The sequence below is a fragment of the Oncorhynchus mykiss genome, chromosome 10 (genome assembly GCF_057628025.1).
Source record: "Oncorhynchus mykiss isolate SJ-2025 chromosome 10, ASM5762802v1, whole genome shotgun sequence".
Classification (NCBI taxonomy): Eukaryota; Metazoa; Chordata; class Actinopteri; order Salmoniformes; family Salmonidae; genus Oncorhynchus; species Oncorhynchus mykiss.
Window position 1 is genome coordinate 71919877 of NC_143031.1, and position 15124 is coordinate 71935000.

Here is a 15124-nt window from a genome sequence, read left to right on the forward strand (position 1 = left end):
TACATTACACCTGTTGTGTTTAGATATAGTTTCAAATTAAAATGAGTGTTTGTAAACATGAACAAACTGTTCATCATTTGTTTCACTTCCTCTAATGTCTCTGTGTTTTCCATAGGGTGTGTGGGTTGGTGGAGCTGTCAACTGTCTGAAGTGGACACTGGAGCAGTGAGCAGTCATGAGGCCACTGAGAGACGCCCAGCTAGGGGCCTTCACCTTCTTTGCCTCGGCTCTCCCCCACGATGTGTGCGGGAGCAACGGCCTCCCCCTCACCCCCAACTCCATCAAGATCCTAGGCCGCTTCCAGCTGCTCAAGACCATTTCCCACCCCAGGCTCTGCCAGTACGTAGACATCTCCAGAGGGAAGCATGGTAGGATTACGCATCTCTGTCTGCTTGTCAATGGGTATTTTGGGTCCTATTCTTGATACAGTGAAAATACATCACTTCCTCAACCTACCTTCCTTGGAGTAAAAGTGATCTGAATGCACCAATGGTAAAGCACTGATATAGCCCTTAAATAGGCCTACCTGGAATGGTGAAAGATCCAATCAAATTTGAATGCGAGTGTAGATGTTAATGCAAGTGTAGCGAAATGCTTGTACTTCTAGTTACGACCGTGCAGCAATATCTAACAAATAATCAATCAATTCCCCAACAACTACCTAATACACACATCTAAAGGGGTGAATGAGAACATGTACATATAAATATATGGATGAGCTATGGCCGAGCGGCATAGGCAAGGTGCAATAGATGGTAGAAAATACAGTATATACATATGATATGAGTAATGTAAGATATGTAAACATTATTAAAGTGGCATTGTTTAAAGTGACTAGTGATCCAGTGATTGGGTCTCAGTGTAGGCAGCAGCCTCTCTGAGTTAGTGATTGCTGTTTAGCAGTCTGATGACCTTGAGATGGAAGCTGTTTTTCAGTCTCTCTGTCCCAGTTTTGATGCACTTGTACTGACCTCGCCTTCTGGATGGTAGCAGTGTGAACAAGCAGTGGCTCGGTTGGATGTTGTCCTTGATGATCTTTTTGGCCTTCCTGTGACATCGGGTGCTGTAGGTGTCATGGAGGGCAGGTAGTTTGCCCCCGGTAATGCGTTGTGCAGACCGCACCACCCTCTGGAGAGTCTTGCGGTTGAGGGCGGTGCAGTTGCCGTACCAGGCTGTGATACAGCTCGACAGGATGCTCTCAATTGTGCATCTGTAAAAGTTTGTCAGAGTTTTGGGTGACAAGCCAAATTTCTTCAGCCTCCTGAGGTTGAAGAGGTGCTGTTGATCCTTCTTCACCAAACTGTCTTGTGTGGGTGGACCATTTCAGTTGGTCTGTGATGTGTACGCCCAGGAACTTAAAACTTTCCACCTTCTCCCCTACTGTCCCTTTGATGTGGATAGGGAGGTGCTCCCTCTGCTCTTTCCTGAAGTCCACGATCATTTCCTTTGTTTTGTTGACATTGAGTGAAAGGTTGTTTTCCTGACACCACACTCAGTGTCCTCCCCTCCTCCCTGTAGGCTGCCTAGTCATTGTTGGTAATCAAGCCCACTACTGTTGTGTCATCTGCAAACTTAATGATTGAGTTGGAGGCGTGCATGGCCACGCAGTTGTGGGTGAAGATGGAGTACAGGAAGGGGCTGAGCACGCACCCTTATGGGGCCACAGTGTTGAGGATGAGTGAAGTGGAGATGTTGTTTCCTACCTTTACCGTACGTCAGAAAGTCCAGGACCCAATTGCACAGGGAAGGGTTGAGACCCAGGGCCTCAAGCTTGATGATGACCTTGGAGGGTACTATGGTGTTGAATGCTGAGCTGTAGTCAATGAACAGCATTCTTACATAGGTATTCCTCTTGTCCAGATGGGATAGGGCGGTGTGATGGCAATTGCATCGTCTGTGGACCTGTTGGGGTGGTATGCAAACCGAAGTGGGTCTAGTGTGGCCGGTAAGGTGGAGGTGAAATGATCCTTGACTAGTCTCTCAAAGCACTTCATGATGACAGAAATGAGTGCTACAGGGCAGTAATAATTTTGTTCAGTTATCTTTGCCTTCTTGGGTACAGGAACAATGGTGGCCATCTTGAAGCATGTGGGGACCGCAGACTGGGATAAGGAGCGATTACACCAGCCAGCTGGTCTGCGCATGCTCTGAGGACGCGGCTTGGAATGCCGTCTGGGCCAGCAGCCTTGCGAGGGTTAACACGTTTAAATGTTTTACTCACGTCAGCCACGGAGAAGGGGGGGGGGGGGGGGGGGGAGCAGTCCTTGTTAGCGGGATGTGATGGTGGCACTATATTTTCCTCAAAGCGGGCAAAGAAGGTGTTTAGTTTGTCTGGAAGATAGACGTCGGTGTCCGTTTCGTGGCTGGTTTTCTTTTTGTATTCCATGATTTCCTGTAGACCCTGCCATATGTGTCTCGTGTCTGAGCCATTGAATTGTGATTCCACTTTGTCCCTGTTCCAGCATTTCGCTTGTTTGATTTCCTTGCGGAGGGAATAACTACACTGTTTATATTCAGCCATATTCCCACACCTCTTTCCATGGTTAAATGCGATTGTTCGTGAGTTCAGTTTTGCGACAATGCCGCCATCCATCCACGGTTTCTGCTTAGGGTAGGTTTTAATAGTCACAGTGGGTACAACATCTCCAATGCACTTCTTTATAAACTCACTCACAGAGTCAGCGTATAGATCAATGTTGTTCTCTGAGGCTGACGGTATCCCAGTCCACGTGATATCCCAGTCCACGTAATCAAAACAGTTCTGAAGCGTGGCTTCCGATTGGTCAGACCTGCTCTGAATGGTTCTAGTCACTGGTACATCCTGTTTGAGTTTCTTCCTATAAAACGGTAGGAGAAAGATGGCATCGTGGTTGGATTTGCTGAAGGAAGAACGGGAGGGCGGGGGAGGGCTTTGTATGCATCACTGAAGTTAGAGTAGCAGTGATCGAGTGTGTTACCCCTGCGCGTAGTGCAATCAATATGCTGATAGAATTTAGGTAGCCTTGATCTCAAATTTGATTTGTATAAAATCCCCAGCTACAATAAATGCAGCTTCAGGATTAGGGTTGCAAAGGGTCTGAAACTTTCTGGGAAATTTCCAGAATTTTTCTTGAGATTTTCCATGGGAATTTGAGCCTGGGAATTTGGGGAATTTTCCTTAAATCATCAAAAAAGTTCGCTTATAACAGTGAACATTTTTTGTGGGATACACATGTCAATTCTAGGTCTTGTGGCATATTTTGGTTAAACTATCCCCAATTCAATGGAATTCAATGCAACCCTCTGCATGCACAGTGCATTCTTCCATCACATGTACAGCTGATTCTCGAGATCTTGCACACTAATGAGATGCTATTGAGCCCACACTACTACACTGTCTGTGCCAAGGACTACATGCTTTCTGGTGAGTTTTGATTACAATCCTGGGTTGGGTGAATATATTTTATATGACAAACATAACTTTTTGTTAACTACTAAATAGTAGCCTACAGCAAAGTGTGTGTAAATAATTTCTAACTTGTTAACAATTTCTGCTAGTTAGTTTTTGCTACCATGTGGGGTTTAGCTTGCGTGAGCCTACTAACTGAGGAGTGTTAATTCACCTGTTTCCATTAAAGCTGTGTAAATTTGCATATACTGTGCCAAATCATATGTGAAGAATGCAACAAAGATGCAGAAGTGCTTAAAGTTCCCTCAGTGCACACAAGAAGCAACCTCTGACAAAAGTCCCTCTACTTATATTTGAGGTTGAAATGATGAATCAGACACCTTACTGATAGCAACAGCTCATGGTCCTCCTGGAATCAGAAGTGTTTTTGACTCAATGGAGGAACGTAGTCAGAGAAATGCTGATGAATGTCTTACTCAAGCTGTGTATGTAACTCTGATGTTTACAGGCAATGTGTATTGGAAGAGATTTCTGAATGTTCTTTGCCCAGCAAACACCCCTCCAACCAGACATGCTTTATCTACTCATTTGCTGGATGCAGAGTTCAACAGAGCTCAATTGAAGGTCAAGCAAATCATAGAGAAAGCAGACTGTATTGCAATCATCTCTGATGGGTGGTCGAATGTTCGTGGGCAAGGAATAATTAACTACGTCATCTCCACCCCTCAACCTGTACTACAAGAGCACAGACACAAGGGACAACATACACACCGGTCTCTACATTGCAGATGAGCTGAAGGCAGTCCTCAATGACCTTGGACCACAGAAGGTATTTGCACTGGTGACAGACAATGCTGCGGACATGAAGGCTGCTTGGTCTAAAGTGGAGGAGTCCTACCCTTACATCTGTGCTGCTCATGCATTGAATCTGCTCCTCAAGGACATCATGGCACTGAAAACAATGGATACACTCTACAAGAGAGCCAAGGAAATGGTTAGGTATGTGAAGGGTCATCAAGTTATAGCAGCAATCTACCTCACCAAGCAAAGTGAGAAGAATAAGAGCACCACATTGATGCTGCCCAGCAACACCCGTTGGGGTGGTGTTGTCATCATGTTTGACAGTCTCCTGGAGGGGAAGGAGTCTCTCCAAGAAATGGCTATATCACAGTCTGCCGATATGGACAGCCCCATCAAGAGGATCCTCCTGGATGATGTATTTTGGGAGAGGGTGGTAAAGCAGCCTGAAACGCCAGAAACCTATAGCAGTAGCCATTGCACGATTTGAGGGAGACAGTGCCATCCTGTCTGATGTTCTGATGCTTGCAGATGTAAGAGAAGAAGTGTGTACTGCCCTGCCCACTTCACTGTTGCTCCAAGCAGAGGAAACTGCAGTTCTGAAATACATCAAAATGTGTGAAGACTTCTGCCTGAAGCCCTTACACGCAGCAGCGTACATGTTGGACCCCAAGTATGTTGCCAAGAGCATCCTGTCTGGTGCAGAGATCAACAAAGCCTATGGTGTCATCACTACCATGTCTCGCCACTGATGTTTCCATGAAACGGAGAATGTTACAATATCTGATGTCTCTCTGGAAGGCAACCCTTGCTCGAATTTCGTCTACCTTGTTGTTAAGAGACTGGACATTGGACCCTTTCTATTTTGAGAAACACCTAATAATCTTGTGTATTGTTGTGTGAAAAGAGGCTGTTCATATTGACTTCATTGCGGTCATACCCATAAGTTTACACGTTGATTTGTACCCCAGTTTGTCATTTACAGTTGAGCAAATATAGAGAATCTTCATCACAGGTTAGACCTCCTCAAGAGGCTCTCTCAGCTTTCAACAATGTCTCTGTTTTTTAGTAGTGTTTTCTGTTTCATCCGAGTCACTGTAAAATAACTGGATGTGTTTGGCAAACTCCAACTGCACAATCTAACTTGTTTCGCTTTTGTTTGCTAAGCATATTACCACAAGAATGTGTTTTATTAAAAGTCTCAACAAAAACCGGAAATCATCCCAAATCCACAATATGCAGGTTTTATTGGACACATTAATGATTTTTGGCCAAAGTATACACAGTACTGTCATTATGGACTTCCTGAGTTGTTAAAAGCTTACTTTAGCCTGCTGTGTTTCATCCTTTTTTATGCCCAGATGTTTTAGTCACGGCTAGAAGCTTATGTCAAATTGCTGTCTGAAGTATATATATTTTTTGTGCATTTTTAGCTAACCCTAACCCTTTTCCTAACCTTTACCTAGTTCTCCAAACTGCTGTGAAAGTTCTCCTAACCTGCTAAGAAAAGTCCATTCTGACATGTACTGTATTCATTTAGTCAAAACCATGTTTTAAGGTCCTGACCGCTGAACCCTTTGTTGTCAGGTTTTGTAGATCACATTTTGTTTTTCCATTTATTGTGTGGATGGGGAGTTATAAAGGACTGAGTACAGCTTTAAAGCGTTGTAATTACATATGCATGTTATCACAACACATGGCGCTAGCGTTTAATTTAGAAGGTTGTTCTGGGCTATGTTTACCCAATCATGTTGTGGCTAAACCTTTAACTTAAAGGCACACTCCTTCGTCGGAAAAACAACAAAATACCAGCCTTGCTGGAAGAAAAATAAATGGAGAACAAGCAGCAGACCGTAAAACAGATGTTTTGAAATCACATATTAAACATATAAATCAATAAAATGCCAGGGCTGACCAATGTCATTTTGATCTACCGTTTCACAGCTTCTCTTCTTCCTTCTTCCAGAACGACTTGTTGTTGTAACGGAACACTACGAAAGCAGTCTAAATGATTTCCAGAAACAGGTTCAAACTGTCAGGTAAGATTTCAAGTTTTTTTTATTCGTTGCACTGGGTTGACCAACTGGCGGGCTGTTTAGGATACTTGCGGGTTAATTTGCAGTCTACAAATGATTTGTTGTTATGCACTGTCCAACGAAATGCTTAGTTGCAGGTTCCTTCTCGACAAAGCTACAACGATAAGAAATAGTATAATACCCGAAGGCACTATATCTATATAGTAAAATATTTACACAACATAAAGACTATATATAGATGTAGTACAGTGATAATGTACTATGTTATGGAATGTTAAGAGGACCTAGTTCTATTTCTCTGTCAGTAGAATGACCATGGTTTAACTGAACAAAGAAGAATAGCTTCATTACCTCAGGACTAGACTATACACTCCCCTTGCCATCTACTGGTTGACACCGATAATAACACAAACCTCTTCCATCTAAAACCCTTACCGAATGAACTCCTCAACTCTACAGACCCGGCAGGGGGAAATGACCACATATTTAGTACTACACACAATGACCTGTTGTAGCTTTGTTGTCTGGAAAACAAAGACCGACTCTGAGTACCATACATGACCCGTTTTCAAGCCAAACACCACAGGTCCTAAAGCTACGCCCAAGTTTTATAATGTGTATATAAGATTTCTCAGGCCTTGTCTGTCTGTTACAGCCCAGAGAGGGTTCTCCAGATAGCCTATGAGGCCTTGGAGGGACTGGAGTTTATGAACAAACATGGGATGGTTCACAGAGCCCTCAATGCACAGAATGTCCTCATGGACGGCAAGGTAGGTAACCTCCCTTCCCTATCAGTTGGGGTCTAATGGAAAGGCATTTAACGCCATTTGCCATTGTCATCTAGCCTGGTTAAACCTGCGCTCTTGTTTAAACAGGCTGATTATCATCACGTTATTGATGCATTATTGATTTATCATAAGGCCATCAATACATTGAACATTGTCAGATGTAACATTGTTTCATTGTAGGGCAAGGTGAAGCTGGCTAAGTTTGGGCTCTATTACATGACAGACCACGGGGCGGATGTGGACTTTCCTATTGGGTAAGTCCTGTTCACATCTAACCTCCCATGTGCAACGAATGTGTCGATAGATGTGAAAAGCTAATCAATTGTGACTGACATTAGATTAGGCAGTGAAAACACATTTTTTTCAACATTTAGTAATTTAGCAGACGCTCTAAGAGCAACATACAGTAGTGAGTGCATGCATTTTCATACTTTTTTTTTCTCGTACTGGTGCCCCATGGGAATTGAACCAACAACCCTGGCCTGCAAGCGCCACGCTCTACCAATTAATCTATATTAATCTATTAATCTTAAAAGCAATACATGGTCCACTGTCATATAGAGATAACTATGATAAATTATGATATGATAATGGCAGATTGTGAACCTCGAATGTCTGGAACTTGCAGTACTGTGGATCTTCTTGTAATGGAGGTCATCGGTCCATCTCTGAACACAACTCAGTATTTAAATGCTGTTTGTGAAACAGAATGAGATGCATTACTATGACATGTATGCGTAATGGTCAATCTATTGTTTATCAAATCACATTTTGTCACATGCGCCGAACACAACAGGTGTTACAGTGAAAGGCTTACTTACAAGCCCTTAACCAACAATGCAGTTTTTAAGGAAAGCCCTTAAAAATAAGAGATAACAAATAATTCAAGAGCAGCAGTAAATAACTATAGGGAGGCTATATACAGGGGGTATCGGTGCAGAGTCTATGTGCTGGGGCCACCGGTGTCGAGGTAATTATGTACATGTAAGTATTAAAGTGGCTATGCATAGATAATAACAGAGTAGCGCTGGGGGGGACAGGCAATGCAAATAGTCTGGGTAGCCATTTGATTAGCTGTTCAGGAGTCTTATGGCTTGGGGGTAGAAGCTGTTTAGAAGCCTCTTGGACCTAGACTTGGTGCTCCGGTACCGCTTGCCGTGCGGTAGCAGAGAGAACAGTCTATGACTAGGGTGGCTGGAGTCTTTTATTTTTAGGGCCTTCCTCTGACACCACCTGGTATAGAGGTCCTGGATGACCGGAAGCTTGGCCCCGGTGATGTACTGGGCCGTATGCACTACCCTCTGTAGTACCTTGCGGTCGGAGGCCGAGCAGTTGCCATACCAGGCAGTCATGCAACCCATCAGAATGCTCTCGATGGTGCAGCTGTAAAAACCTTTTGAGGATCTAATCATTTTAGTCTCCTGAGGGGGAATAGGTTTTGTCGTGCCCTCTTCACGACTGTCTTTGTGTGCTTGGACCATGTTAGTTTGTTGGTGACGTGGACGCTAAGGAACTTGAAGCTTTCAACCTGCTCCACTGCAGCCCCATCGACGATAACGGGGGCATGCTCGGTCCTCCTTTTCCTATAGTCCACAATCATCTCCTTTAACTTGATCGCTTTGAGGGGGAGGTTGTTGTCCTGGCACCACACGGCCAGGTCTCTGATCCTCCCTATAGGCTGTCTCATCGTAGTCTGTGGTCAGGTCTACCACTGTTGTGTCATCAGCAAACTTAATGATGGTGTTGGAGTCGTGCCTGGCCGTGCAGTCATGAGTGAACAGGGAGTACAGGAGGGGACTGAGCATGCACCCCCGAGGGGCCCACGTGTTGAGGATCAGCGTGGCAGATGTGTTGTTACCTACCCTTACCACCTGGGGGTGGCCCGTCAGGAAGTCCAGGATCCAGTTGCAGAGGGAGGTGTTTAGTCCCAGGGTCCTTAGCTTAGTGATGAGATTTGAGGCTACTATGGTGTTGATTGCTGAGCTGTAGTCAATGATTAGCATTCTCACATGTGTTCCTTTTGTCCAGGTGGGAAAGGGCAGTGTGGAGTGCAATCGAGATTGCATCATCTGTGGATCTGTTGGTGTGGTATGCAAATTGGGGTGGGTCTAGGGTTTCTGGGATAATGGTGTTGATGTGAGCCATGACCAGCCATTATGATATCCAGGTTTTAGATATAAAAGTAATCCATTGTTTCTGTAATAAGTACTGTAATAGATAGCTGAAGTCTTATCCAAAACCCAAAGGCCCTCATGTTTTAGAAAGTCTTTGTGGGTAATAGCCTGTTGTTGAATGGGGGAATGAGTGTGTGTGTGTTCGCCGCTGCCTCTGATGTCCTGTGTTATCTAGTCTCCAAGTAAAACATCTGTTTTGAAGATGAAATAAGCTTATCTGTCTAGTGTTTACGGAGATTCCTTGATATGATACAACGTACTGTACATGCATCACTTAAACAATGACTTCAACAAAACAGGAAGTACCTGGAATATTTAGGTAGATTAATCATCAAAGTCTGTTCATTGTCAAATGTTATCTGTTGCAAACAGGTTTCATTGTATTTAATTCAAGACAACCTCAATGCTCTCAAGTTTACTATGTCTTACAGGGTATTCAATTGACCTTTGACCCTCTCTCTGACTATCTCTGTCCACAGGTACCCATCCTATCTGGCTCCTGAGGTCATCGCCCAGGGCTCAGTCCACCCTAGTGACCCCTCCCAGGGGGAGAACCCTCTTCCCTCGGGGCCCAAGACAGACGTGTGGTCCCTGGGAGTCCTGCTCTTTGAGCTGTGTGCCGTAAGCTCTCTTAAACCCCCATGTCTTGACCTAATGATTGATTATTTGATTGAGCTGTCAGTCAGAAGTCAGGACTGTCATTGACAGATGTTATGACAGTGTTATATAGCCATTGATTTGAGGGTTCAAGTAAAGTGTGATATTGTGGTTAGTGCATGAGGACAGAATGACTTCCTCCTATCAACCTTTTATTCACAGGGTAGAAGACTACTGCAGAACATTGAAATAAGCGAGAGATTGAAGTTCATCATCACCTTGGGTAAGTGAACGTGTTGCCATGTCCGTCAGCCTGGTGAGCCACAGGTTGGTTATGATGGGGTTGTTCATTGTTTATGACATGGTGGTCTGTGTTTTGTTGTTCTCAGGTTGCATTGACGACATAGTCACAGTCCTTGCAGAGGAGCACGGATGCTTGGATGCGATTAGGGTGAGTTTGACATCAATCACAAGTCACTATTTATTACAATGGCCCGCTAAAACCACTCTAAGAAAGGTTGATTGTCCTAGAATTCCTAGTTTGCCTAATGTGTAAATTGCCTAATGTGTGGTAAAGTCATGTTTTATGATGTAGATAAAAGACTACACCTTACTATATGCTGTATTGTTGGTCCAGAGACGATTGTGATTGTAAATGACGACACTTCATCAAATACCAAAACGATGCTCTGTAACTTGTAACCGCTAGCTGTGTGTGTTTGTGCGCGCATCTGTTTGTGAGTATATGTGTGCTAATGAAATTCATATGTCCTCCATTTGCTAAAGTGTTTCCCTTGTAAAAAGGCTTTTAACCTTTCTCAGGCTATTTTATTTCTTTAGGATGCTGAAAAGCCATAAAAGCAGAGGGAGATTGGAGCTGTGGGTCTGGATTGTAGCATAACTAATGTGATTGTCAACGTTCTGTTACAGGAGCTGCCTGAGAACGTCCTGACATTATTAAGGAAATGCCTGACCTTCCTGCCCTCCAGAAGGTAACTCGACCAGAGATGTTTTATATCATGTTGTGTTGGCTATTGGAGGCCCATTCTCCATGCTTTCTCCAGGTACTTTTGTCATGCAGCCGAACTATCTGCAGGGTAATAACAGGGTAGTTATTAAATAGTTGTTTACCATTGTAGACCTGGCTCTATGGATAAAGGATACATCTCAGACGACCACATTATCCCATGTAGAGGACCCCATGTATCATCCTTGATGCTTAGTGTGTGATTTAATGGATACAGGGTAATAACAGGGAAAGTGATCAAAAACATGCCCAAATGAGAACATGGTACGTTTAGAGAGAACATTTGAGAACACTTCACATAACATTTTTGTCGTGAAATCTGAACTTTTGATGAAGTGCGTCGATATGTTTTTGATGCATGTTCAAAAAAGAGATTTCACTCTGTGCTTCCGTCCAGGCCCACCCCTGCAGAGCTGCTGGTTGACCCAGTGTTTGAGGGCGTGTCGTGTCTCTACGCCCCGTTCCAGCAGCCCGTCGGGCTGTTCTCCTCCTCCCTGCGCTGTGCCCACCTGGAGCTACCAGAGGACATCAGCCAGCTCTGCAAAGGTCAGAGTGCACACATGCATGCCCTGACATGGCCACACACACGCATGGACACACACACGCAAACACACACTTACGGACGCACATACATTATAAAAATAAATAGTTGTTTACCATTGTAGACCTGGCTCTATGGCTAAAGGATACATCTCAGACGACCACATTGTCCCATGTAGAGGACCCCATGTATCATCCTTGATGCTTAGTGTGGGATTTAATGGAACCCAGGAATCCCTGGAAATCAGTGGCAATTGTTATCGATTTGGATTATCCTGCATACAATGAAATTAATTGAAATCTGGCTGATTTTGAATGTATTAGACAGTTAAATGAATCTATCAATCATGTCCCAGATGATGATGAGGAGTACCTGGGGGAGAGGGCCATAGATGAGGTGTACCACCTGTGGTGTTTGGCGGGAGGAGACCTGGAGAAGGAACTGACCAACAAGGAGATCATCCAGTCCAAGCCTCCCGTCTGCACCCTGCCCAAGTACTGTACAACACGCCCTTTCTACCTAGTGGACCTTTTCAGATAATGTAGTTGTATACAGCATGTATTTCTACTGTCATAGATAATGTAGTTATTTACAGCATGTCTTTCTACTGAACTGTCTCAGATAATGTAGTTATGCACAGCAGGCCTTTCTACGGTCTCAGATAATGTAGTTACATACAACATGCCTTTCCACTGTACTGTCTCCAATAGTTATTAACTATTTTAATCATAGAGCAAAGCACAAAGTTAGAGTAATGTTTTCGTCTGAACTAGTTAACTATATTATATTTAAGTAGATCCATGCTATTATATAGTTTCTCATCCGGATGAATAAATGTTGAATTCAATGTCTGTGTTAGTTTCCTGCTGGAGGATGGCGAGTCGTTTGGCCAAGGCAGGGACAGGAGTTTCCTCCTGGATGACACCACCGTCACACTGTCTCTGTGCCAGCTGAAGAACGTGAGGGACACCACTGTGACTAATAGATTTAACATTACTGTACAATAACAGGAGCAAGACATTTTAGTAGTGCATTGGTCTCTACTTGGACTGTAATGACCAGTGTTCTACCAACACCACACAACAGGTCTCTACTTGGACTGTAGTGACCAGTGTTCTACCAATATACACAACAGGTCTCTACTTGGACTGTAGTGACCAGTGTTCTACCAACACCACACAACAGGTCTCTACTTGGACTGTAATGACCAGTGTTCTACCAACACCACACAACAGGTCTCTACTTGGACTGTAATGACCAGTGTTCTACCAACACCACACAACAGGTCTCTACTTGGACTGTAATGACCAGTGTTCTACCAACACCACACAACAGGTCTCTACTTGGACTGTAATGACCAGTGTTCTACCAACACCACACAACAGGTCTCTACTTGGACTGTAGTGACCAGTGTTCTACCAATATACACAACAGGTCTCTACTTGGACTGTAGTGACCAGTGTTCTACCAACACCACACAACAGGTCTCTACTTGGACTGTAATGACCAGTGTTCTACCAACACCACACAACAGGTCTCTACTTGGACTGTAATGACCAGTGTTCTACCAACACCACACAACAGGTCTCTACTTGGACTGTAATGACCAGTGTTCTACCAACACCACACAACAGGTCTCTACTTGGACTGTAATGACCAGTGTTCTACCAACACCACACAACAGGTCTCTACTTGGACTGTAGTGACCAGTGTTCTACCAACACCACACAACAGGTCTCTACTTGGACTGTAATGACCAGTGTTCTACCAACACCACACAACAGGTCTCTACTTGGACTGTAATGACCAGTGTTCTACCAACACCACACAACAGGTCTCTACTTGGACTGTAATGACCAGTGTTCTACCAACACCACACAACAGGTCTCTACTTGGACTGTAATGACCAGTGTTCTACCAACACCACACAACAGGTCTCTACTTGGACTGTAGTGACCAGTGTTCTACCAACACCACACAACAGGTCTCTACTTGGACTGTAGTGACTAGAGTTCTACCAACACCACACAACAGGTCTCTACTTGGACTGTAATGACCAGTGTTCTACCAACACCACACAACAGGTCTCTACTTGGACTGTAGTGACCAGTGTTCTACCAACACCACACAACAGGTCTCTACTTGGACTGTAATGACCAGTGTTCTACCAACACCACACAACAGGTCTCTACTTGGACTGTAATGACCAGTGTTCTACCAACACCACACAACAGGTCTCTACTTGGACTGTAATGACCAGTGTTCTACCAACACCACACAACAGGTCTCTACTTGGACTGTAGTGACCAGTGTTCTACCAATATACACAACAGGTCTCTACTTGGACTGTAGTGACCAGTGTTCTACCAACACCACACAACAGGTCTCTACTTGGACTGTAATGACCAGTGTTCTACCAACACCACACAACAGGTCTCTACTTGGACTGTAATGACCAGTGTTCTACCAACACCACACAACAGGTCTCTACTTGGACTGTAATGACCAGTGTTCTACCAACACCACACAACAGGTCTCTACTTGGACTGTAATGACCAGTGTTCTACCAACACCACACAACAGGTCTCTACTTGGACTGTAGTGACCAGTGTTCTACCAACACCACACAACAGGTCTCTACTTGGACTGTAATGACCAGTGTTCTACCAACACCACACAACAGGTCTCTACTTGGACTGTAATGACCAGTGTTCTACCAACACCACACAACAGGTCTCTACTTGGACTGTAATGACCAGTGTTCTACCAACACCACACAACAGGTCTCTACTTGGACTGTAATGACCAGTGTTCTACCAACACCACACAACAGGTCTCTACTTGGACTGTAGTGACCAGTGTTCTACCAACACCACACAACAGGTCTCTACTTGGACTGTAGTGACTAGAGTTCTACCAACACCACACAACAGGTCTCTACTTGGACTGTAATGACCAGTGTTCTACCAACACCACACAACAGGTCTCTACTTGGACTGTAGTGACCAGTGTTCTACCAACACCACACAACAGGTCTCTACTTGGACTGTAATGACCAGTGTTCTACCAACACCACACAACAGGTCTCTACTTGGACTGTAATGACCAGTGTTCTACCAACACCACACAACAGGTCTCTACTTGGACTGTAATGACCAGTGTTCTACCAACACCACACAACAGGTCTCTACTTGGACTGTAGTGACCAGTGTTCTACCAACACCACACAACAGGTCTCTACTTGGACTGTAGTGACCAGTGTTCTACCAACACCACACAACAGGTCTCTACTTGGACTGTAGTGACCAGTGTTCTACCAACACCACACAACAGGTCTCTACTTGGACTGTAATGACCAGTGTTCTACCAACACCACACAACAGGTCTCTACTTGGACTGTAATGACCAGTGTTCTACCAACACCACACAACAGGTCTCTACTTGGACTGTAATGACCAGTGTTCTACCAACACCACACAACAGGTCTCTACTTGGACTGTAATGACCAGTGTTCTACCAACACCACACAACAGGTCTCTACTTGGACTGTAGTGACCAGTGTTCTACCAACACCACACAACAGGTCTCTACTTGGACTGTAGTGACCAGTGTTCTACCAACACCACACAACAGGTCTCTACTTGGACTGTAATGACCAGTGTTCTACCAACACCACACAACAGGTCTCTACTTGGACTGTAATGACCAGTGTTCTACCAACACCACACAACAGGTCTCTACTTGGACTGTAGTGACCAGTGTTCTACCAACACCA

General features: G+C 44.4%; 1 protein-coding gene across 1 annotated transcript in view; it reads left to right on the forward strand.

Moving 5' to 3' along the window:
• The window catches only part of LOC110497318 (TBC domain-containing protein kinase-like protein), a 61261-nt gene that overhangs the window by 573 nt on the left and 45564 nt on the right, over positions 1–15124 (forward strand). The window contains exons 2-12 of the mRNA XM_090187800.1: positions 116–368; positions 6153–6225; positions 6878–6992; positions 7191–7264; positions 9664–9805; positions 10004–10064; positions 10171–10232; positions 10712–10773; positions 11206–11354; positions 11705–11843; positions 12209–12308. Of these exons, the coding sequence (XP_090043926.1) occupies positions 176–368; positions 6153–6225; positions 6878–6992; positions 7191–7264; positions 9664–9805; positions 10004–10064; positions 10171–10232; positions 10712–10773; positions 11206–11354; positions 11705–11843; positions 12209–12308 (1170 nt within the window). The 5' untranslated portion in view covers positions 116–175. The remainder of the gene's footprint in view (positions 1–115; positions 369–6152; positions 6226–6877; positions 6993–7190; positions 7265–9663; positions 9806–10003; positions 10065–10170; positions 10233–10711; positions 10774–11205; positions 11355–11704; positions 11844–12208; positions 12309–15124) is intronic.